This window comes from Staurois parvus, unplaced genomic scaffold (assembly GCF_062004578.1).
Source record: "Staurois parvus isolate SC_StPar_1 unplaced genomic scaffold, SC_StPar_1.0 ptg000133l, whole genome shotgun sequence".
Taxonomy (NCBI): Eukaryota; Metazoa; Chordata; class Amphibia; order Anura; family Ranidae; genus Staurois; species Staurois parvus.
In genome coordinates, this window is record NW_028317929.1 from 1,483,182 (window position 1) to 1,509,000 (window position 25,819).

General features: G+C 43.3%; 1 protein-coding gene across 1 annotated transcript in view; it reads left to right on the top strand.

Moving 5' to 3' along the window:
• The first annotated feature begins 470 nt into the window (after positions 1–470).
• The window catches only part of LOC149466032 (uncharacterized), an 80,430-nt gene continuing 55,081 nt past the window's right edge, over positions 471–25,819 (top strand). Inside the window, exons 1-2 of the mRNA XM_089673053.1 lie at positions 471–684; positions 21,735–21,796. Of these exons, the coding sequence (XP_089529179.1) occupies positions 471–684; positions 21,735–21,796 (276 nt within the window). The remainder of the gene's footprint in view (positions 685–21,734; positions 21,797–25,819) is intronic.

Here is a 25,819-nt window from a genome sequence, read left to right on the forward strand (position 1 = left end):
AATTTTTTTTACTAGACATGTTTAATAGCAAAAAGTCCAAAATATTGTTTTTTTTCAAAATCTTTATTTGTTTATAACGCAAAAAATAAAAACCACACAGGTGAGCAAATACCACCGAAATAAAGCTCCATTTGTGGGAAAAAAAGGACATAAATGTAATTTGGGTTCAGCGTAATTGTCAAAGTAACGCAGCGCCTTATCGCAAAAAACATAGACTGGTCGGGGGTAAATCCTCTGGAGGGCAAGGGGTTAAGAAGTAATCAGAGCTACAGCAGTGTCTCCATCCTAATGGGTCACAGTGCGGTGTACTGTACTCACTTCGTCACGTTGCCGGCGGATGTCGCTGTTATCACTCAGCGTAAAAGACGGACGGTGGCGTTTGTTCTCCTGCAGTCATTTGGCGGTAGGTGGCGCTGTTTTTTCTCATAGGTGGTGGGCAGCGGCGGGAAATCAGTGAGGTAACCTGCAGGATGAAGAGAAGCTCCAGTAAGAAGGAGTCCCGCTCTGCATGGGTGGAGGTGACAAGAGAGCAGGGGGTGGAGAGAGCCCGGCACAGAATGGCGTCTAGGATGAAGGGAAGAGGAGGCAGACGAGCTCCCGTGGTGACTGACACCTCTCCTGTGATCCCCGTCCTATGTCTGCCCAAAGTCCTGCTGGATAGGGGTAGCAGAGCAACCAAGCGTGGTGGGTGGCGTTCTCCTCACAGTCCATTACATGACTTGGTGAAGGGTGCCATCACTTGGTGGGAGGAGGCAGTGCAGGGTCATAGTGTTAGCTAGGGTGTGGTAACCACACAGGACTCATCCAGCAGGCTTCAGTCCCCTCATCATTCTACTGAGGACACTGCTACAGGTCACATAGAGAGGGGAGCCCTGTGTGGGATCTGTCACTGCTAGTCATGTACAGAGGTTAGCCAAAAAAATGGAAACACTCCATGATTTGCAGGTGTGAAAGTGACATGTTTTGCAATGAAAGCAGAAGTGATTTAACCACTTCCAGACCGGACACTTTTACCCCCTTCCTGACCAGGGCAATTTTCAGCTTTTAGCGCTATCACACTTTGAATGACAATTGCGTGGTCATGCAACACTGTACCCAAATGAATTTTTTACCATTTTTTTTAGATAGATAAAGCTTTATTTTGGTGGTATTTATTCACCACTGGGATTTGTATTTTTTTTTGCTATGTAAATGAAATGTCCAAAAAATTTTTAAAAAAGTGTTTTTTTTATAAAATTTTGCAAATAAATAATATTTCATCATAAATCTTAGCCAAAATTTATTCCGTTATTTTTTTAGTAAAAAAAAAAATCCAAATTAGTTTATAAGCAAAAATTATAATTTTTAAACATTTTTTTTTACATTTTTATTTTATTTTTTTATATTATTATTTTTTATTTTTATTTTTTTTTTTACATACTGTCACCCTAGCAGTACAGTGTCACCATGGTGACACTGTACTACTTGTGGGGGGTGATAAAGATTTTTTTTTTTTTTTTTTACACTGATTGCTTTTATACCCATATAGGATGTAAAAGCAATCATTTCTCTTTCTCTCTGTGTGCATTCCTACACTCATTGAGAAATACAGAGTGAGCTGTGATTGGTCAAAGCTTGTCACATGGTACAAGGCTTTTGTGAATAGCCTTGTACCATGTGACCTCTGTGATCATTCACAGATTTCACACGTAGTAAGCAATGATGTCAGAAGTGACATCTTGCTTACTACTTTGCATGTGATCACTGATTCGCCAATCAGTGATCACATGATCGGGACCTCGTACAGAGGTCCCGTCCGACGATCGGTGTTTCACTGTGTCCGGAGGACACAGCGGGCACCGGATCGCGGTGCTGCGCGCTCCCAGGGAGCGCGCACAAACAGGGTGCGGGGAGGCCGTTTATAGACGGCCACCCGACCCTGCAGTGCCACCGTCCGGCCGTTTATATACAACGGCCGGTCGGGAAGTGGTTAACATTCTTTTGTTTCCACTGTGTGATGAGACACCTAGCTAACAGGTGGGAAGATTTGGTTTAGTCGTTCAGTGCATGTGCTGCTAGTAATTCAAAGTCATGTCAGAACTTATTGAGTTTCACAAAATAGTTGGTGTCTGCTTAGCTGGTACCTCTGTGACTGAAATTGCCAGTTTATATGCCGTGTTGTGAGCAGGGGCGGACTGACAACTCATGGGGCCCCTGTGTCCTCACCCACGCTGAAACCACACCCAAAAAAGCCTATGAAAGGTACCAGGGGCATCTCATGGGGCCCCCTACTGACCCCTGGCCCTTGGGCAGTGCCCGAGTTTCCAAATGGTCAGTCCGCCCCTGGTTGTGAGGTACAGTATCAAAGGTTATGACGGCATATACAGTTTCCAGGAAAATGTCGTCTGACAGCCATAAGCGCAGTCAACATGGTCAACTGACTGGAAGAGACAAAAGGACATTGCGCAGGATTGTTACCCGGAGTAAGAAAACTGCTGCAAAAGTGACTGCAGAGCTCAGTCTCAGTTGCTTATGCTCATCAGACGACATTTTCCTGTATATGCCCTCATAATCTTTGATACTGTACCTCACAACACAGCAAATAAAATGGCAACTTCAGTCACACCAGCTAAGTGGACACCAACAATTTGCCCTCTTTGAGGCTCAGTAAGCTCTGACATGACTCCGTAATACTAGCAGTATTCAATGAAAGTGAGGCTTCCCACCTGTTAGCAAGGTGTCTCGTCACACAGCGGAAGAAAAAGAATGTTACATCGTTTTCACACCTGCAAATGCCTGTAGTGTTTCCATTTTTTTGTCTAACCCCTGTATATGACAGAACCCCCATGCAGAGGTGTAGCTAGGATATTTTGCACCCGGGGACGAACGGCCACCTCATGACCCCCCCCGCTTCATATGGCTCCTGTAGACACCCCCCGTCCCGATCACATTGCCCCCCCCTTCATCCATGGCACTACTCACCCAGCTCGGCTCTCCCCTCGTCCCCTCCGGCACATGCCTCGGCTCACTGCCCTCCGCTCCTCTCCAGGCCGGCTCCTCTTTCCTCCCATAACTCACTGTGGATGGCAGACGTATCAGATGACACGTCTGCTGCAGCGATCTTGTGACCTCATTTTGGCGCCCCTGTACCTTGGTGTCTGGGTACATATGTACCCCTCTGCCCCCCCCCCCCAGCTACGCCTCTGCCCCCATGTTACATGCCCTTCTCCATAGCACGGTGTAAAGTAATGGTCCCAGAGTGCTCAGTGTATCCCTATAGCTTCAACAGCAACTTTCATTGATCATCACACTTATTAGATCTCTGGCTAAGACAGTGTTTCTCAACTCCAGTCCTCATGGACCCCCAACAGGTCATGTTTTCAGGATTTCCCTCAGATGAATTACATTACAGCTGTGGTAATTACTAAGGCAGTGAAACTGATCAAATCACCTGTGCAAAATAATGGAAATCCTGAAAACATGACCTGTTGGGGGTCCATGAGGACTGGAATTGAGAAACACTGGGCTAAGATCTGTAGATACAGAGCTCACATCCCTCTGTTACCCTCTATATCAGTCTGATGGAATAGTAATAGGCCTCATGCACACACAGTTCTTCTGAACACTTTTTTCCAGAGAGGCGAAAAGCAGCATTAAAGATGCACCTAAATCCATATTTTTCAAACCTGTTTAGTTGCATTAAGGCACGTCCTGCATTTGGGTGTTTATTCATTTCATTGTCCAGAATCATAATTTATTCTGGCCATTGAAATTAATGAACTCCCAAGTACTAAATGTGCCCAAACACTCCTCTCCTGAATGTAATTTTGGTGCTTTCAGTTCAGATTTCAGCCTCTAAACACCCATGTGTACATGGACACAGACTAACATGGGGGGGGTGGCGTTTTGAGGCAGAAAAAAATGTCAAATGCCTGTAAAATAGGGTTTTGACAGCTGCATGGGGCTGTAACCATTGTACACAGTGTTCTTTTACAGAATAGGTGCAGGAACTCCCTCCTTCTGAGTCCTGTCTTGTCTCCACCACCTATGCACGTTGATGCACCGTCCCATGATTCGACCCCCTACCCACCTCCCAGCACAGCTCCTTTTAGAGAATACAGAGCCATGTATAATTTTGTGGTGTTAAGTAATATGTATGGAATTGGTTAATGATAACAAGAAAAGCAATAAAATATATTCCCACAGCTAGTAACAATTGACTCCCCCAGCAACAATATATACCCCATCATCAACAATAGACTGCTCCAGCAACAATAGACCTCCATGTAGAAATAGATCCCTTCTAGTGACAATAGATCCCTCAGCAGCCAGCATCAATAGACCTTTCAGCGCACCCCAGAACCCCTTGCCATTACGTACATTCAGTGCTGGAGGTACCGGAACTGCGTTCCCGCTGAAAAAAGCCCTGGTTGTACATTAGAGATGCATTGGATTAGCACCGAGAAGCACAGCTTTTGGTCTCCAGTGACATAAAGGGAATACATGGAAAACCCCAATTGCAAAACATTGGCCTGGTGCCAAAACTGAAAAAAGCGGAAGTGTGTATAAAGCCTGCCATACATGGGTCGAATTCCAGAAGAATTTTCGTTCAGATTGCGCAGCATTAGTGGGCCAAATCAACGGCCAATTATCGAGTGACAAATTTATTCAATTGGGCATGTTGGAAATGCTTTGAAAAACAAACGAATTTCTAAGCAATGATGGGAGAATCATGCAAGAAATGTAATTGAAAAAGAAATGAGCATGAGCTGTGACCTGGAAAGAAAAGAACATTCTTTGCCACAAAAATTCTTTTCTGTAGCAACATGAGGTGAAATTAAAGGTTTGGTTGGTTTTGAAATCAATGGTGGCACCATCGGATTACAAAACGCACTACATTTCTGATTTTCTAAAGACAATTCGTTCAGAATTTGACCCATGTATGGTCTGCAGAAGCCCCTCTGAATGCTAGAACTCTTGGCAGGAAAAATGCTGCTTAAAACCCACTCAAAAAGTCACGACATGCTTAGGCAGGTATAGCATTTGAGAATAAATCCATTCTACTGGCCAGAATATTAATTTAACCTGACCTTTAACCACTTGCCTACCGGGCACTTATACCCCCTTCCTTCCCAGGCCAATTTTCAGCGCAGTCACACTTTGAATGACAATTGTGCAGTCGTGCAACACTGTACCCATATGAAATTTTTATCATTTTTCCACACAAATAGAGCTTTCTTTTGGTGGTATTTACTCTCTGCTGGGTGTTTTATTTTTTGCGCTATAAACAAAAAAGAGAGCAAAAAATGTGAAAGAAAATGTTTTTCTTTGTTTCTATTATAAAATTTTACAAACGGGTAATTTTTCTCCTTCACTGATGTGCGTTGATGAGGCAGCACTGATAGGTAGCACTGATAAGAGGCACTAATGAGCTGGCACTGATGATGCTACACTGATATGCAACAATGATGGGAACTGATAGGTGGCACTAATGAGCTGGCACTGATATGCAACAATGATGGGCATTGATAGGTGCACTGATGGGTGGCGCTGACTGGCAGCACTGATGGGTGGCACCTATGGGCAGCACAGGTGGGTGGCTCTGCTGGGCACAGGTGGGTGGCACTGCTGGGCACCGATCAGTGCCCTGATGATCGGTGCCGATCCGTCCTCTGACAATTGCGGTTATCAGCAGTACTTTCCTCACTCTGTGACAGCGTGAGGAAAGTTCAGGCGATAACCGGCAACTGCATTTACCAGTGATCTGTTGTGTCACTGGACACGGCTGATCATGCAGTAAAAGGCAGCTGTAATTGGCCTTTTACCACATCAGGTGATCAGCTGTGTCCATAGGACACAGCGATCATGGAGATTGCCCGGTGCACACCCCCGAGGGCGCATTCTGGGAGGACGTTATATGATTCCCTCCCAGGACTGGACAACTGGCTATAGCGCGGTTGGCAAGTGGTTAAGGTGTTACTAAACCCAGGGCCCTGCATTCACTCTATCCTGTCTCGCACAGTACACAGAACATGGAAATGCAATTATTTTAGTAAATATAAACTGTTAAATACTTTCTCATCAGCAGTTAGAGCAGTTTTGTGACTGCTATCAGTGTCCAGCCGAGCATTGGTTAAAGCTTGTAGGAGGAGTTTTCTTTCTGCTCTAGGAGGATGCAGAACCCCTGACCTCAGTCTGGACAGTGCTTATTGGTCTTGTGCTGATCACATGCATTCTCCCAAGAAAAAAACAAAACCTCTCTAGCAATACACACTAAACTGAGCATGTGCATGTGGCTACGGATTCAGTCTGTCTTATCAGGAGATACGACCTGGACATTTGAACAAGAGGAGGGGCAGAGAAAACGGTAAAACGGCATTTTTGCACAATGCAGAGGATTAACCCCTTAGGTTCCAGAGTGAGTATAACAATAATGCTTTACTGCATATACAGATGGATTTTACTGTTGTGGATTCAGTAACACTTTAACACCGGCTCCCACCACAATTACCGGCAGTAATAGATTACTGCCAATTACTGGCAAATTACCCACAATTAATGGAAAGCTCCCGATCTCTACTTGCGATTGGAGCATTCCGATCATATGACCGCTGTGACAGACAACAGAAGCCTGTCCCACCTTCCAGCATCAGAAACCTCTTAAAGGGCCAGGAGGTGGGGCGAAATTCTGATCTTGTCTATCACAGCGGTCACATGATCAGAAAGCTCCAATCGCAAGTAGAAATTGGAAGCTTTCCGTTAGCCGCTGATAATTGTGCTGGGAGCATGGAGGGTACACACTCTCAGCACAGTTCTGTTTACATTCTGGTATGCATATATGTGGCCTCTTGGTGTTATAGTAATATGACGGGCGCAAGGTGGTTCTCTCGTTCTGGGAGGACGTAATATGACGTCCTCCCATTCTCACTGCGCATGCGCGGCTCAGGGAGTGCGCGGCGATCGGCGGTGCGTTGTGTCCCTCGGGCACAGCGGATCACCGATCACGAAAAGAGCCGAAGATGTCGGCTCAGTCATGTGATCAGCTGTGTCCAATCACAGCTGATTACATGTAAACAGGGAAATGCCGGTTATTAGCATTTCTCTCCTCTCGAGCTGTCACGTTGACCGCTCGAGAGGAGAGGAGAGCCGGTAATCGGCTTTCCGCGGAGGGGACATGTACACTGATGATCAGGGCACTGATGATCAGTGTAGCCCCAGCAGTGCCACCTGTCAGTGTATATCAGTGCCTTATGTAAGTGCTTATCAGTGCCTCGTGCCAGTGCCCATCAGTGCCCCATATCATTGCCTACCAGTGCACATCAATGCAACATATCAGTGCCCATCTGAGCTGCCTTTGTGTCACCTATCAGTGCTGCCAATCAGTCAGTGTTGCCCATCAGTGCCATATATCAGTGCTGCCTTTCAGTGCCCATCAGTGATGTCTATCACTGCAGCCTCATTAGCGCACATCAGTGAAGGAGAAAATCACTTATTTACAAAATTGTATAACAAAAACTAAGAAAAAACATTTTTTTTCCAAAATTTTCAGTGGTTTTTGGTTTGTTTAAGAAAAAAAAAAAACCCACAGGTGATTAAATACCACCAAAATAAAGCTCTATCTGTCACAAAAAAAGATAAAAATTGCATATGGGTACAGTGTTGTTTGGCCGCGCAATTGTCATTCAAAGTGTGACAGTGCTGAGAGCTGGAAATTGGCCTGGGCAGGAAGGGGGTATAAGTGCCCGGTAGGCTAGTGCTTAATGCATAAAGAGCCTGTTCTCCTCTGGAATGAAGCAAGATAACATTGAAAAGATTTTATGTCCATTGGACATGCTCTAATCAGTATTGCTGTATTTAAATGCTAAAAGTGGCACAAAGTAGAATTACAGCCTCACACTATTCTAAAAAATGTTCTCTTCCCCTTCTGCTACCTGTCCTTACTTACCTGTATTAAAAAAAAAAGATTTGTGTACTTAGCTATTTTTAGTCCATTCTGTGGATTTTCAGTCCATAACATGCATTAAGGAAAAAAAGCTTAGACTTTAGAGAACCACTTTGATGCCTTTTCCAGAGGAGAGATTCTCTTCTGTGTTTTGCGTGTAGTTTTATGGAATAGAACACATACTTTACATGCTGTACCGTTCATCCTAGTGGAAAATATTCTAGCTGGAAAGTGCAGTTAAACTACAGTAAGCACAACTGCTTTTAAAAACACAGCACAGGTATATTAGTTATGGTTTAACCACTTGGCTCCAGAACATTTTACTCCCATGCTCATGACCAGGGCATTTATTGCTATTCAGCACTGTGCTTGTTTAACTGGCAGTTGTGCGGCCATGCAACACGGTGCCAAAATGAAATAATATATAATTTTCTTTTTCACACAAATAGAGCTTTCTTTTGGTGGTAGTTGATCACCACTTGGTTTTTAATTTTATATTCTATAAACAAAAAACCTCCAATAAAAAAAATAGAAACATCACATTTCTTCATAAATTTAGGCCAAAACGTACTCTGCTACATGTCCTTGGTTAAAAAAAAAAAAGTTCCAAGAAGTGCATATTAATTGATTTTGTGCAAAAGTTATAGCATCTACAAACTATGGCATATATACTGCAATTTACACAACTATATTCACTATACTGTAGTGGCGTTGATCAGCGACTTATAGTTGGACTGTGGTGGTGATCAGTTTGGCACAAACAGACACTGGCTGGGAGGGTCACTAACTGACACATTGCTAGTGACACTAATACAGTGATCAGGTGATGAAACTGTACTCTGACACTGGCTTGGAAGAGGTTAACATCCTAGAATTAAAGCGATTCTAAAGGTTATTTTTTGAAAATAACAAACATGCTATACTTACCTACTGTGTGCAGCGGTTTTGCACAGAGCAGCCCGGATACTCCTCTTCAGGTCCCCAGCAGGCTCTCCTGGCCCTCCCTCCTGTTGGGTGCCCCCACAGCAAGCAGCTTGCTATGGTGGCATCTGCTGCTCTGTGTGTCCATTTACACATGGAACTGCGGCTTGGCCCAGCCCCCTCTCCCACATTGGCTGACTGGATGTGATTTACAGCAGCGAGGGCCAATGGCTCCTGCTTTATGTCTCAGCCAAAGAGGAGGCAGAGACCCGGACCAGCCAAGACTTGTTCACATTGCTAGATTGCGATGAGGCTCAGGTAAATATTGAGGGGGCTGGGGGCACTGCTGCACACAGAAGGTTTTTTACCTTCATGCATAGAATGCATGAAAGTAAAAACCTTCAGCCTTTACAACCACTTTAACTGTGTCTAACATTGTGTAACGTGTGCTGCTCTTACTTTCTGTTCTCTGTATACATTTGTTTTTGTAAACAGAGAACTGTGTGTGTCAAGCACTTGGGTATTCATCCGTTTCATTAGCCAGAATAGTAATTTTATTCTGGCCATTGAAATGGGTGAATGCTCAAGCTAAGCGCATCTAGCGTTTAGGCACATATACATGCATTTAGACTGCCCAAAAGCAGCAGACATTTGACAGCTGCAGTGTGTATGAGGCCTAAAGAGAGCATGTCAGCAGACCCTTCATTGCAACAAAAATCTTGCCATAATGTACTTTTTTGCATTTTATTAACTTGTAAAAGCCTCCCTTTCATAAACAAGTAAAAGCCCTGAGACTACTGCAGCAGCTATAACAAAAAAAAAGGCTGTGCAGTGGATGGAGTGGTGTAGTAGCTGGGCCAGCACACACAGTAATTAGACACTACCAGGAGAGGAATAGGATATGCAACGGGAAGAGCCTACAGAATTGGCTCTTCCTGGAGTAGTCAAACTTTCTAGCAAGTTCAGAGGCACGCGGCAAGTGAATGAAAAAAATATGGAAAGGAAAAACGCTGTAATAAGCATTTACAATTCTTGATGTTTCTGTGTTTGCCTTCAAGAGACCTTGTCAAAATTGCAGGTAGTGTTCTGAGGGAGAACATTGTTCTGCTAGCCATGTGATTCTGTGTTTACCACAGATAAATTAGCTGTCAAGAAAAGCCTCTGAAATTGCAGCTTCCAAGTGATTGTGTCAGGACACCCAGCTGCTATGTCCTGTTCTTTAGTTGTCAGGAATTTCTTTATAGACTAATGGTATGTTGTTTGAGGCAATCAGAAACAATGCTGTTTCTAAATGTTTTTTTTTTTTTTTTTTTTTTTTGGGAATGGGACCACAGATGTGAATGTGGTAATTCCCTGAAAATCATGAGCATTAGGGTGTGGAGCAAATGTGCTCACTTCACTAGCTTCATCACCCAAAGCAGATGGGGTTTCTAGCCGTATGCAATTATCACCTTTCAGAAAAGTAAGTATTTCCATAGGAAGGAACTCTAGGAGAGGAGAGAAGGTATTTTCTATGCATCTAGAGGGTTTATTTCCATTTTTTTAACCACTTGCCCTCCTGAGGATTTACCCCCCCCCCCCCCTTCCTGACCAGGCCTCTTTTTGCTACTCGGCACTGCACTAGTTCAACTGATAATTGTGCGGTCATGTAATGCTGCACCCAAACGAAATTTACGTCCTTTTTTTCACACAAATAGAGCTTTCTTTTGGTGGTATTTGATCACCTGTGCGTTTTTTATTTTTCACGCTATAAACAAAAAAAGACCAAAAATTTTGAACAAAAACAATATTTTTTTACTTTCAGCTATAAAAAATATATAGTAAACTCAAAGTTAGTTATAAATTTAGGCCAAAATTTATTCTACATGTTTTTTGGTAAAAAAAATCCCAATAAGTGTATATTGACTTCTTTGTGTAAAAGTTATAGCGTCTACAAACTATGGTATAGATACTGCAATTTACGCCATTTTTTTGCTATACAGCACTGCGCTAGTTTAATGGACAATTGCGCGGTCATGCAATACGGTAAATAAATGAAAGTTTTGTCCTTTTTTTCACACAAATAGAGCTTTCTTTTGGTGGTATTTGATCACCTGTGCACTTTTTATTTTTGGCGCTATAACCATAAAATTTTTGAAGAAAAAAATTTTTTTTGGAAAAAAACTATGTTCTCATTTCGGTCATAAAAAATATCCAAAAAAACTAAAATTTCATCATAAATTTAGACTAAAATGTATCCTGCTACATGTTTTTGGTTAAAAAAATCCCAGTAAGTGTATATTGATTGCTTTGTGTGAAAGTTATAGCATCTACAAAATATGGGATAGATAATGGAATTTACACAGCTTTTACTTTCTGACTGCCCCTCACATTTCTTGAGGTGCTAAAATACCAGGATAGTACAAACACCCTCAAATGACCCCTTTACGGAAAGTACACACCCTAAGCTATCTGCTGAGAGGCATATTGAGTCCATGGAAGATTTATTTTTTTTCCACAAGTTTCTGGAAAATGAAAAAAACATTTTTTTTTTTTTTTACAAGAAGTTGTCATTTAAATGATTTATTTCTCGCACAAGCCATGGGTATATGTGGAATTACGCCCTAAAATACATTCTGCTACTCTACTGAGTATGGGGATACCACGTGTGTGAGACTTTATGGGAGCCTAGCCACATACAGGAGCCTGAAATCCAATGACTACTTTGAAAGCCTGAAGGTGCATAACTTCCTCATTACACTTCCTCACTACCTATCACAGTTTTGAAGGCCAGGATAGCACCAAAACACCCCCCCCCCCAAATGACCCCTTTCTGGAAAGTAGACACCCCAAGGAGTTTAAAAAGAGGCATGGTGAGTATTTTACAGATATCATTTTTTCTCACAAGGTTTTGAAATATAAAAAAAGAATAGAAAAAATATGTTTTTGTTTTTTTTCTTCATTTTCCAAAAACGTGTGGCAACAAATGAGATCTGCAAAATACTTACCATGCTTTTTATCAAATTCCTTGGGGTGTCTACTTTCCAAAAAGGGGTCATTTGGGGGGGTTAGGTGCTATCCTGGCATTTCAGGGCCTCCGAAACTGTGATAGGTAGTCTGGAAGTGTAATGAGGAAATAAAGCCCTTTAAAAGCCTGAAGGTGCTTATTGGATTTTGGGGTCCTGTACTTGTCTAGACTGTCAAAACGTCTCTCACATTCACATGTGGTACCCCCATACTCGGGAGAAGTAGCAGAATGTATTTTGGGGAGTAATTCCACATATACCCATGGCATGTGTGAGCAGTAAATCATTTAAGTGACAATTTTGTGTAAAAAAAAAAATATATATATATATATATTTTTTGTCATTTTCCAAAAACTTGTGGTAAAAAAATAAACTCTTCCATTGATTCAACATTCCTCTCAGCAAATAGTCTGGGGTGTCTACTTTCCAAAAACGGGTAGTTTAGGGGGGTGGGGGCGGGGGCATTCTATGCCCAGCATTAGAAGTTTATGCCACATATCACTCACTCTTCTAACCACCTGAAGACCAAGCCTTTTCTGACACTTTTTGTTTACATGAAAAAATCAGTATTTTTTGCTAGGAAATTAATTTAAACCCCTAAACATATATTTTTATGAAGCAGACACCTAGTGAATAAAATGGTGGGTACTACAATTTTTTATGGCACATAGTACTCACGCAGCGATTTTTGAAATGCAAATTTTTTTTTAAAAATACACTTTTTTTACTTTTAATGCACAAAAACACAATATATTGGCCAATTATTAGGTAAAATATAAAAGATAATGGTATGCCGAGTAAATAGATACCAAACATCACATGCTTTAAAACTGCGCATGCCCTGTGCAATGGTGACAAACTGCAAACATTTTTAATATCCATAGGCAACGCTTTAAAAGCCTTTAAAAGCCACCATTTTAGATTTACGGAGGATGTCTAGTGTTAGAATTACTGCCCTTGATCTGATGTTCACGGCAATACCTCACATGAATGATGCAACTGTTTACATACTGACACAGGGTCAATGCTTGTGCACACAGGTATGCGCGCATGGGAGAGGTGATTTATTTATTTATTTATTTTATTTTTACATTGTAACTTGTATTATTTTTTTTATTTTTTTTTTGATCACTTTTAATGCTATAACAGGGAATGCAAATATCCCCTATAACTTTAATGGGCATTGTCATATATTCTTTTTTGAGAAATCTGGGGTCTATCAGACTCTGGATATCTCCTCTGCCCTTACATTAACTAATCAAACCAAAATCGGTGTGATCAAATGCTTTCCCAATTTTCAAATGGTGCTGTTTATATCCTGCGAAACTGAAGTGATGAAATGCTTGTAGCTTCCGAATTCTTCGACTATAGAGATGATTGGCACCACTCTGGTCTCCAATCAGCTCAATGGTTAGCTGGCAGAAACACCAGCTGCATTCTCAGGTTCCCCCGATGGCACGAAACTGTCCAAGAAGGCCGTGGAAGGCAGCGGGGGAGGGGGGGGCATCATCTCCCGCTGCTTGTAAAAGCAATCCTGCAGCTAATTAGCCACTAGGATTGCTTTTACATGAAAGCCAATCGCCGGCTGAAAAAAAATTATACCAGGATGATGACTGCAGCTGTAGGGATCATCCTGGTATAACCATTCAAAGTCCAGTGATGTACCAGTATGTTGCTGGTCCTTGTTGGTTGTATATACTATATTCTTTTTTTTTTTTTTGTATGCAGCCTGTGGACTGAATGAAAAAATGAGAAGAAATCTCTGCCAGAAAAAGTGTGGTACCCCATATGGAAAAAGGATGACACCATGTTCCAAACTATCATGCCACTGTTCCCCATGTAGTCTGGGCATCCAGGGGGCTCCACGTGACTATCTTTTCCCTCGTAAATCCAAAACTTATAAGTATAGACTGTTGCCCTCTCACAGGTCTTCTACATCTTGACCCCATATCTGGCACGCTGGCTGGGGAGAAATTGTTTGAATGCAAGGCGGCCAGAAAAATTAAGAGGGACTCATCAACGCAGATGTTTTGCTGGGGAGTATAGACATCTGCAAATTTTTGGTTAAGGTGATTTGCGAGGGGCTGAATTTTGGGGAGCCGGTCAAATTCAGGGTTACCCCGAGGATGACAGAGGGTATTGTCATTGAAATGCATAAAACACATTATTCTCTCATATCTATGCCTGGCCATGGCAGCAGAGAACACGGGCATATGATGAATCGGGTCTGCGGACCAATGCAACCGCAATTCATTTCTTTTAGTAATGCCCATGTTGAGGGTTAGGCCCAAAAAAAATTTTAATTCAAAAACCGTAATGAGTTTCCATGCGAATGGTCTGGCAAGGTTTGAATTTGGGTTGGTGGCGATAAATTGTTGTGCATATAAATTGCTTTGATCCACAATCAATGCATACAGATATTCCGTGAAAAACAGCTCAAAAAATCAAGGAGGTATGTGAAAGACCAAGATGTACTAGACCGCTGGTACTTGCCAGTTCACCAAAAGGTAGAGCGGCACTAGTACTGGCACTCTGCTGCATATGAGAGTCATCAAAATTTACCGGCAAGTGCTAACAGAGATCAGGCCTTATTCTGTGAACACTGCAGTTTTGTGTGCAATGTATCAAGTGACAGTGACCTACTGACACTGAACTTGCTGGGGGAGAAGGGGGGGGGTAAGCGTAGGGGCTAAATGCAGGTGCTGGCAGGTGCTGGGGCTGATCCCGCTAACGCTGCATTTTTGGGGACGCTATACTAATCTGAACGCTGGTATAGTGCTGATCTGATCAAAGATATTGACCCGTTCAGACACTATACTAGCAATGGAGGTTTATTGTGTAAATTAATTGGCTTATGTAAAAGTTATAGCATCTACAAATGGCGGGAAAGATACTGGGATTTTTTTTTTTATTATACTAATAATGGCGGTGATCAGCGATTTATGACGGTGATCACCGACTTATGGTGGGACTGTGGTGGACATTTTGACACTGGGGGGAACTGACTTGGAGTCACTGACATCCCCAGTGACACCAATACAGTGATCAGTGCAAAAAACTGACACTGTACTAATGGCACTGGGGAGGAAGGGGGTTAACATTTTTTAGGTAATGAAAGGGTTAACTGTGTGAGGGGAGTGTTTTACTAGGAGGTGGGGGTGTGTACTTCACAGGAACATGCGGATCCTGAGAGATAAAGTCTTCTCTCAGGTTCAGCGTGCTCTGAAATGACAGATAGCAGAGCTGCAGTGTAAACAGTGATCTGTCAATCTGTCAGTGATTACCGGTAATCGCCGGGACCCGGCAGGTAAAGACCAGCCGGGACTCGGTGATGGATACCCGCTGCCGCGATTGGCGGGACAGGCAGGGGGGGCACGTGCCTCGCGCGCGCCCCCTACCTGTTTTGCACAGCGACGTTAAGACAGTTTAAGTCTGAATACCTTATTTTTATCTGTGTACTCAGCACTTCTGGTTTGGCTGCCTAGGCGATGTCAATTTAGGGCGCTTCCCTTGGACTCCTGGGATATCAGCGTAATCTTTCCCAGGAGTCCAAGCGAATTGACTAATAATGAAATCTCGCATTATTTCCCCAACTGCATCTGACTTCCAGGTCTTCTGATTGACAGGTTGCCATAACAACAGGGCGGGAACTTCTGCTGATGCCACCATTGCTATGGCCACCTTCCATCAATAAACTGCGCTGTGCAGTGTCATTACTGCACAGGTGCGAGTTCAGGAGGTGCATGCTGAGTAGCCAGCTGCACCGAATTTCGGAAGGTGAACAGGAGTGGGTTTCAGATGCCCACATCTACCATGGCCCCTGCCTGCTGACAAGATTGTGTGATACAACATGGCAGTAAAAAGAGCCAAACCTCAAAATTAAGCAAATTCCTAGGAATGGAAGCTTGGTTGTGGTAGCCTGAACAAAAGTACATCTCTATCTGAGAAGACATTTTATAAGGATTACCATATGGGCTAGATAAAACTCATTGTGGATAGACAGAGGAGGGGTGGGGCTAGAAGGTGGGTTGGTCACTTGGAGTTTATCCAATGTGTTGATTAGCTTTGAGATACCAATCTGTATAACAGAAGAGTTTCATATGAGTGGCTAATTCAGCAGCTGTAAAGAAATGCTCCATGTAGCGTCTCCATCTTGAGATAAAACGACATGTGGACTTGGAAGTTTTGAGTGATGGTGTGAAGCTTTTCCAAATTGAATAGATTAGTTAGCGCCTGTATCACCATTTTGAGAAAGGGGGGGGTTGGATGGATCCAGGCTTGCATGAGGGCTCTGCAAGCTACTAATAGACAGATGTGTATCCACTGGGGAAGAGCGTTAGGATGTTCCGAATTCATAGGTTCTTCATAGCTAAAGAGACATATCATGGGATCTTTGGAAATAGAGATGTTGTATAGTTGATTTAACGAAAAACTTGATCCCAGAAAGATGAGACTCGAGCACATTCCCACAAGCGATGACACAAGGTTGATCGAATAATCACACCAAGAGCATGTTGGGCAGGCGGCAGTTCGCTGAGAAAGGATAATAGGTCCGGTGGATGATTTTGAATTGAGTTTCGCGCCATGTTTCGCAGAAAACAACCGAGGCAATTTTTCTGTATCCCTATAGTATTTGTCCGGAGTTTCATCCGTAGACCGTATGGGGGTCCATGGTTTAAATGAAGTAAGGTGGTATTTTGCAGATTGATGAGAGATTAGATGAGAGTAGGTGTCTGAAATGGAGTAGCAGTCTTGTCACAGTAGAAACTCTGAAGGAGCATTGAAAGGGATCCTGTTTCGTGGTATAGCATGACCAGAGAAATGTCACCAGCTGATGATGATAGAAGATGTGGGATCCTGGTAGAGAGTATTGAGCAGCCAAGACTGAGAATTGTTGAAAGGATTGCTTGGTATCGTCAAAGACGGATATAACATTAATAAGTCCTTTATGAGACCAATGGGTAAATGCTGCATGTCCACTAGCAAGAGGGAACATAGGGTTTCCAAGAATAGGCAAATAGGAGGATATCCTTTGTGGTAAGCCAAGAAGCTTCCGCATTTCCCTCCATGTCAATACGGTGTCTCTGATCAGAAGATTCGATCAGAGAGTCCCAGGTAAGGCTTTAAGATTGGAGTGCAGAATGGCAGAGAGATGTAGCGGAGACACCAAGGCTTCCTCCAAGGAGTAATTAGAGTAATGTGATTTCATGGTAATCTAATCAAGACTCTGACGAAGGAGGTGAGACAGATTGTAAAATCTAATATTCGGTCAAGCCTGCACCCTCTCACTCTTGGGGAGACTTAGCTTCTGTAATGCAATGCATGATTTTTTGCGTTACCATAGGAAGGCTTGTAGGGCCGTATGGATTCTGAACATCAGAATGCTTTAGCAGAATAAGGAGCATTTGTAGAGGATAGAGCAATCTCGCAAATGAGACCATTTTGTAGAGATGGCATCTCCCACAGAGTGAAAGGGGAAGGGTCATCCAAGCTTACAGTTCCTGTACAATCTTATTAATTAGAGGAGGGTAATTAAGAAACGATGGTTCTCTGCTCATATGTATGCCTAAATAGGTAATTGAGTGCTTAGCTATACTGAAAGAGGAAGATGTGAGCCAGCAAGTGAAGGTAGTAGAGTTTAGAGGGAGCACTTCACTCTTATCAAAATTGATTTGTAAGCCGGAACATTTACGGAAGGTCACAAACAGGTTTTGGAGTAGTGTAAAATCTGTGGGTGGATCTGAGGAAAACAATAATATATCATCCACAAAAAGAGCTGAACGAAGATTGTGTTTGCCGATCGTGACACCACTAACCCCTGATGTAGAATTAAGTAGTCTGGACAAAAGTTCTAGGGCAGTGTTAAAGAGAAGGGGGAAAGTGGGCAGCCCTGCCTGGTGCCCTTAGTTAAGGGAATGTCAGTGGACATAAAGTCAGATGTGACCAGTCTAGCTGTGGGCGAAGAGTACATGGGGCCCGAAATACCAAACGTCTGCATGACCATGAAGAGCCAGGCAAAACTAATGTTGTCAAAGTTTTTTTAGCATCTAAGGATATAAATGCCAGATCATGCATTGGGTGGGTTTTAGCATATGCCAGGGCTAACAATACCTGGCGAATATTAAGCATCGCACAGCGGCCTGGTATGAAACCGGATTGAGTATGATGTACAGTTGTGGCCAAAATTATTCAACCCCCAATGCTGTAAAGGGGTTTAGGGACTATAGTGTACATTTGGAATTGTATTCAGAATCAAATCCTACAAGGACGTTGTAACTACCCAAATGCAACTAAAATGACATCAATTGTTTATGTAATACAGTAGTAAATGGTTCTTATGTGGTTTCTTCATTGCCACAATTATTCAACCCCTTAAAGACTACCACTCTGAAGAACAGAGGTTCATACAGGTGCTTTCCATCAGGTATTGAAAACACCTGTGGATGTCACCGAGCAGCAATCAAGCATAATAAGCACCAATTAGGCAGCTTTAAAATGACTGTGATACTCAGCTCCTTCTAGACATTTACTGGTGTGGTTACAAACATGGTGAAGGCAAGAGAATGGTCCAGGAAGACAAGAGAAGAGGTGATTTCTCTTCACAGGAAGGGCAATGGCTATAAGAAGATTGCAAAGATGTTAAACATACCAAGAGACACCTTAGGAAGCATCATTCGCAAATTCAAGGCAAAGGGCACTGTTGAAACGCTACCTGGTCGTGGCAGAAAGAAGATGCTGACTTCGACTGCTGTGCGCTACCTGAAGCGTAGAGTGGAGAGAAGTCCCCGTGTGACTGCTGAGGAACTGAGAAAAGATTTGTCAGATGTGGGTACAGAAGTTTCAGCCCAGACAATAAGACGCACACTGCGTAATGAAGGCCTCCGTGCCAGAACTCCCAGGCGTACCCCCTTGCTGTCTCCAAAGAATAAGAAGAGTCGACTGCAGTATGCCAAAAGCCATGTGGACAAACCACAAAAGTTGTGGGATAGTGTTCTGTGGACTGATGAAACAAAATTAGAACTGTTTGGGCCCATGGATCAACGCTATGTTTGGAGGAGGAAGAACAAGGCCTATGATGAAAAGAACACCTTGCCTACTGTGAAGCATGGTGGAGGGTCAATCATGCTTTGGGGCTGTTTTGCTTCTGCAGGTACAGGGAAGCTTCAGCGTGTGCAAGGTACCATGAATTCTCTTCAGTACCAGGAGATATTGGATGGAAACGTGATGCAGTCCGTCACACACCTGAGGCTTGGGAGACGTTGGACCTTTCAACAGGACAATGATCCCAAGCATACCTCCAAGTCCACTAGAGCATGGTTGCAGAGGAAAGGCTGGAACATTTTGGAGTGGCCATCGCAGTCACCAGACTTAAATCCGATTGAGAACCTCTGGTGGGACTTAAAGAAAGCAGTTGCAGTGCGCAAGCCTAAGAATGTGACTGAACTGGAGGCCTTTGCCCATGAAGAATGGGCGAAGATACCCGTAGATCGCTGCAAGACACTTGTGTCAAGCTATGCTTCACGTTTAAAAGCTGTTATAACTGTAAAAGGATGCTGTACTAAGTACTAAGATTGAATGTCACTTGGGGGTTGAATAAAACTGATAATGCTGTGAGCACAGAAAAGACATTTGTGGTTATTTCATTATAACTGTTATGTTATATTTGTCTGACCTACAAGTGCCTCTTTAATGTAAATGTAAGCAAGATGACTGAATGATCAAAAGCAATGTCAAACTGGCCAAAACACTCAATTTCAGTGGGGGTTGAATAATTTTGGCCACAACTGTATTATGGTATGGAGCAGCAGGGCCAGCCTGGCCACCACAATTTTTGATAGTATTTTGGTGTCAACATTAATTAGAGAGGTCGAAAAGATCCTGGTAGCAATGGGTTGATTGGAATTTGTAGGGCCCATGATATCTGGTCTTGATATAAGGTCTGTCCTGGAGAGTTGGGGGCATAGAGATCAGAGATAGCAATGTCACTAGCGGCAATAGTGATATGGATGGTAAATTTGCGACCCTCGCAATACCATGCCGGCAGTTGACCAATGAGTCCAGAATCATCATAGTAATAAACAATTCCTATGGAAATACTTTACTACTGAAATATTATTCAACTTTCGTGGGGGGGGGGTGAGAAGAGAGAAAAAAAAGGGGGGGGTAGGGGAAGGGGTATGGCAGGGATGGGGGAGAGCAAAAGGGGGAGGGAGCATGTGAGCCCGCCTCGCCTACCAGTGGGGGTAGGCTTACATAGAGATTAGCCATAAGGAAGGCAGGTAACTATAAAATCTGAGGGCAGGGCCTTGGTGCTGTCAGGGCCTAAAAAAAAAAACAGACAAGGACCATAGGATAAGTACTATAGCACAGTAGACAGTAGCCCCTGAGTGTGCATATAGAAAGTAGGAGGAGCCATTACGTAGATCATGGGAGGAAAGTCAACGAATAACATACCGGGCTTTGGCCTGACCAAATTGCACACGTTTGTGAGGCGGTTTTTGAGGGCTTGATTAGTTTTGGAAGGGCAGGATGGGGAGGAGGAAGATGGTGTAGAAGGAGAACCTTGATCCATAGCCGTTTCAGGGATATTGTTCCGCTTCAGAAGGTGAGGTGAAAGGGAGCAGATCCCCTTCCGCTGGTTAGATACAGAGGACAAGCAGGATATGTCAGAGTAAATGGGACATGCTTGTGGTAGAGAGCAGAGCAAATCACAGAGAAGGCCTTACGTTGGCGCATAACCTCTATAGAGTAGTCCGTGAACAAGATTAGTTGGTTTCCATCCATAGATAATGCGTGTGTGTGCCGAAATTCTTGAAGGATGGGTTGCTGGTCAGCATAGTTCAAGTAGCTGACAATCACTGGCCTAGCTTTAGAGCGGGAATCTGATGGTGAGCCGATACGGAGGGCCCGCTCGACTGCACATGGAAAACGCAGGCCTAGTTGCTCTGGAATGGACGTTGCACAAATGTTAACAAGCATGGAGGGAGTATATGTTTCAGGTAGACCTGTAATGTACAAATTGTTCCGCCGTGAGTAGTTTTCAAGATCATCTACCTTGCCTTGTAGTTCCCTCTGTACAGCCATGAGTCTGGCCACCGCAGCTGATACAGCTATAGAGTTGTCTTCAATACAGGAGACCCGGTCTTCCACCTGAGCAATGCGCTGGGCCTGAGCATGGACATCTTTATGAAGCTGTTCTAAGCCTTTAAGAACTGCATTATCAACAGCAGCTTTGAGAGTAGGTGTGAGGAGTGCCATCACACCCTGGGCAATGCCTGCTGGGGAGGCAGGGTCTGGAGGCTGAGAGCCTGGTCCCCGTGTCATTGTGCAAGATGTTAGCGGCTGCCATCTTGGCAGCAGCAGCCGCTGTGTCCCCTTGTGACAGGCGAGGGGCAGAGGAGAAGCGGACATGTGACCGTTCCACAAAGCAGTCCATAAGGGTCCCCTTCTTCAGTGGCTTTGGAGGGGGTATGAATCCCCGAGCCATAGCAGGCTTAGTAGAGTGCAGTGGAGGAGGGCAGCGGGAGCTCACCTCCCCTCCATGCGGCACCTGAACCGGAAATCCCAATGGGGGTTATTTTACTAAAACTGGGGAGTGTAAAATCTGGTGCAACCCTGAACAGAAACCAATCAGCTTCCAGGGTTTTTTTTGCCAAAGCTTAACTAAACAAGGTGAAGTTAGCAGCTGATTGGCTACTACGCACAGCTGCATCAGATTCTGAGTGCACCAGTTTTAGCAAATCTTCCCCTATGAGTCCCTGACAGGTGAGTTTAGGATTACTGGAGTTCGGCTCTAGTCCCCCCTAGTGATTCATGATCTCTCTGAGTGTAAACAAAGTTTTTTGTGCTGCAGTTACTTTTTATAAATTTATCTATATTTTTTTCAGGCAATCCAAATTTTGATGATAACAAAGGTGATATGGTGGCTGTGAACAAGAGTAGAAAGAAGGTATGGTGATAACGTTTATATTTCCTTATTGATGTTTCTTCTGAACTACAACAGCAAAAGATCAAACATATACTGTAATTGGTAACATGAAGAGAGTTACATATAATTTAGTAATTTTTCATGACTTTAGTAGGGCAAGTTTATTGCAAACTAGTGTTAAGCACTAAAGAGATACAATGAACAATTTACAATTAACTGTAATTAGGAGTGGTCTGAGTGAATTACTGCGGTTTTAACATTAGGCTTTGCTTTTTAAGTAATCCACCCATGTCAAGATGCAGAGGATCCTTATCCTCTTCTTGAGTAGATCATGTTTGCTTTGGGATTTTATTCTTGCCAGTTTTTTCTGCAAACCATAATTTTTACATTTTAGTTAAGCTGTACTTGGTGTGTTTCCCAGATCAGAGTTCTGGAAGCTTATTTGAAGAACAAAAGAATTGCAGACTGTGGTGCTCTATTGGGGGGGATTTGAGCTAGATGGAGGGATTGGGGGAGATTAGGGATTTGGTGGCAGGAATTTGTGCTAGGCATGGGAATTTGGGGAGGATAGAATTTGTGTTAAGAGGGATTTGGTGGGGGAGAGGATTTGTGCTAGAAGGGAGATTTGGGGGAGGGGGGTAGTGTGCTGGAAGGGAGATTTGGGGGAGGGGGGTGATATATTTGTGCTTGGAGATAGGCTTTGGCAGAAACATTTGAGCTGGGAGGAGGAATTTGGGTGGTAAGAGATTTTTGCTAAAATGGGGGATTTGGGAGAGGTGAACATTTCTTCTGGAATTGGGGGCATTTGTACAAGGCGAAAGGCTGGTGTGGGAGGGGGCATGGGGGATTGTGCTAGGATGAGAGTATGGAGGGAAGAGGAATTGTGGATTTGTGCTAGGAGGGTGGATTTGGGAGGAGAGCATTTGTGCTGTGGGGGATTGCATTTTTGTTTGGGGAGAATTTTGGAATACAGAGAGAAGTTATGCTTTGGGGGGAGGGAAAATGTGCAGATTAATGCTGAACTGTTTTTGAATTAACTGGAATGGCTTTCTGTCCTATTTTGGTAGTAATCTTAATCTACCAAAATGTATCAGAAAGGATAGGCTTCCTTAAAGAGGACCCCTCCATCACTAAGGCAAATGCTGATGTCATGGAGCAATTGGACCAAATGTCTGGAGCTTTGAGCTTCATTTGTGATGGATGGATTATTGCAAGCACTGAAACTTGTCTCTTACATGGGACAGATGTCAATACAAATGTGAGGGGCACTCTAGCTGAGTGCTTTAAATGGACATTGTCTCTTCTGACCTGCCCTTAACACTGTCATTAGCTATGCCTCAATACAGGAGGACTGTGGAAGGGTCAGCGTAGCCCAACTTTTCTCCCTTACTCCTTCATCATCTATTGTAGTTGTAGGTGCTCAGAGCCTGCTTCTCACTTGACCGCAGGAATCAAAGCCAGTCCCTCTGATAACCCTTCTGTATGAATGACCCCTCCACTTCATCAAGTGGGGGCTGTATATTCATTTTAGCTAGATCCCTGGGTGTGCTTCCCCAGCATATGGGTGCTCAGGTCACCCTCTGTAGCTGCCCGACTAAACCCCAAGAATTGATCCCTCATCAGTCTATCTTTAGGTCTGTTTACAGGGTGTATCCCCCAAGTCCTGTTTGTGTCTCCTACACACTGGCACCTCTAGACTGACCTTCAGGGCTGATGTCCCACTTGACCTTGCACTTCTCATTACAGGTAAGTTTTCTATCGGTCTTATTACTCTTTTGAGGGATTCCGTGGTCTACAAGGTTGACAAGACTCGGCTAAGCCTGGCTCTTATGCTAAGGTTCTGCCCATTCAGCATTCCCCAGAATTACCTGCTCTAAGCAATTGTTCTTATGTCCATCCTAGCACTCTTTTCTGGCATCCTTATGGTGGAAAACTCAGGAGACCCCCTTCTGAAGTGGATCCCATTCTGGACTATTTTAGTCCAAGTGCTTCTGCTGGACTTTACGTTCTCAGGTCTTGCTTGGGGATGGCCTCTCCTGGACATCACACTGGTGCCTTTGGTTCACCAATCTGTTCCCTACCTCTGAAGGAAATTACGATCCCCTTCCTTGAGGGTGAGGGGGTGCCTATGGATTGCCCTTCTACAATAGTTTACCCTTCTCTTGAGGGCTCCCAGTCACCTTTAGTCCTAACTTTGGTGTTTGGATGTCTGGGCTCAGGGAGAGACAAGCAAATGATCCCTTTTGGATAAAGAAGTTCTGGATGCTACTTTGCAGTCCTTGGCTAGAAACCGGATAGATACAAATCAATGATTTAAAAAAATAAATACATTTATTTAAATTGGATTTTTTTTGATTTTTATCAAATTTATTTAAAAAAAATGCTTTTGGAGAAAAAAAAATCTATCTAAAGATAGTTTTCTATTTATGATACATTAATAATTTAGTTTATTCAGCATGAAATGGAGCTTAGTTATGTAGCATGAGGCTGTATATTCTGCAATGTTTCCATTTTTGGTAAACTCATTCAATGAATCCAAGCTCTGCAAGCTGAGATAACATGCACTGCATTGATGTATTCACACAATTTCACAGTAAGCATGAGAAAAAACATGAAATAAAAGAATTTGAGTAGTTTTCCAACTATGTGTGATTAACCTATTAACCTAAAATCAGTTCTGATATCGCTGTTTTACTAACCTGACAGCTTCTTATTCTAAAAAGGAAGCCTTCATTTGGTTTGCAAATAATAAAGATTTTAACTACCAGCAAGAATGAGTCGGATTCCTTACATTTAGAGAGCACCTGTCGTCATTTTAGATCCATCATGGCAGTGCCTGTTTGTGGGCATCCACTCGCCTGCTGCCACATCACCAGCCGTCCCATTAAAGTGAATGGGTCTGTCGGTGAGTCAACAGCGGGTCAGAGGAGCTGCTGTGTGACAGAGATGACATTTGCTCTTTAAAAATTATGATTTAAAACGAGCCTTTTCACTAGTGATTTAAATCAACTTGATTTAAATCAAATCCACCCTGGCTAAGAACGAGGTGGTGTCTTCCTGACACCCTGATAATGTTTCTTTATGTGCCTCCACATCCGGGACTTTCCTCTTATGCACCAGAACAGACTTTTTCCACCTTGTGCGGGGATCCTCCTGTAAGTGAGTGTACTGTGTGGGCCTCTGTTGGAGTCATTAGTGCTACAGAACCTTCTCCTGTGGGAAGTTTTGGGAATTCGTCTGTGGAAAGCACTTCATATTTTTCTGTTGACTATATAGATACTTCTGCTGAAAAGGCTTTGCCTTCTGGATCTCCTCAGCTGGTGACCTCCCTGGCCAGGTGTGAGGATTCAGTATCTGTGTGCCCTACTTTATCTGCTTTGCAGGAAGCTTCCTTCACTAGATACCATTTCACTCCCTTGGACTGTCAAAAGGCTTAAATAATATGTCAACCCAACATTTCATATTCCTGACATGTGTTTGCTGTACCATGTACTTGTATGAAAAAGTATCCTGTTCTTTTTGTATTGCTTCCTTTATGTGAAATCCCTGCTTTTCCTGCCAGTCCCTCTGCTTCCATATTAAAAACTGACCACACTTGGCATGAGAGCACAAGTGTGGTCAGTTTTCTAGCTATGCAGGGAGCACAGTCTGCTCTCCTCCAATGATCAGGCTTCTGGTGACACCCCCCTCCCCTCGCACAGCAATTCACTGGAAAGTTCAGTGTGCTGCTGGCCCCCCTCCACCCCCAGCACCCTAGCTTCCTGATGCAGCTGAGAACATGGGGAATGTGATCACTTATTAAAAAATAAAAGGGGAAAAAATTTATAATTTTTTTTATATGTATATTAAAATGTTTTGTCTTTTATTTGTATTTTAAAATGAATGGGTTGTTTTACATGGTGAGGGTTCACATATACTTTACCATGCTTGGATTCTGCTTCAAGTACCCCCTGTGGAGCATAGTGTAATTCTATAAGTCTCCATGGGACTTGTTTGTCAGAGTTCGCTCCTTTTGTCTGTGCTGTTTTGCAGCCTTCTAAAACC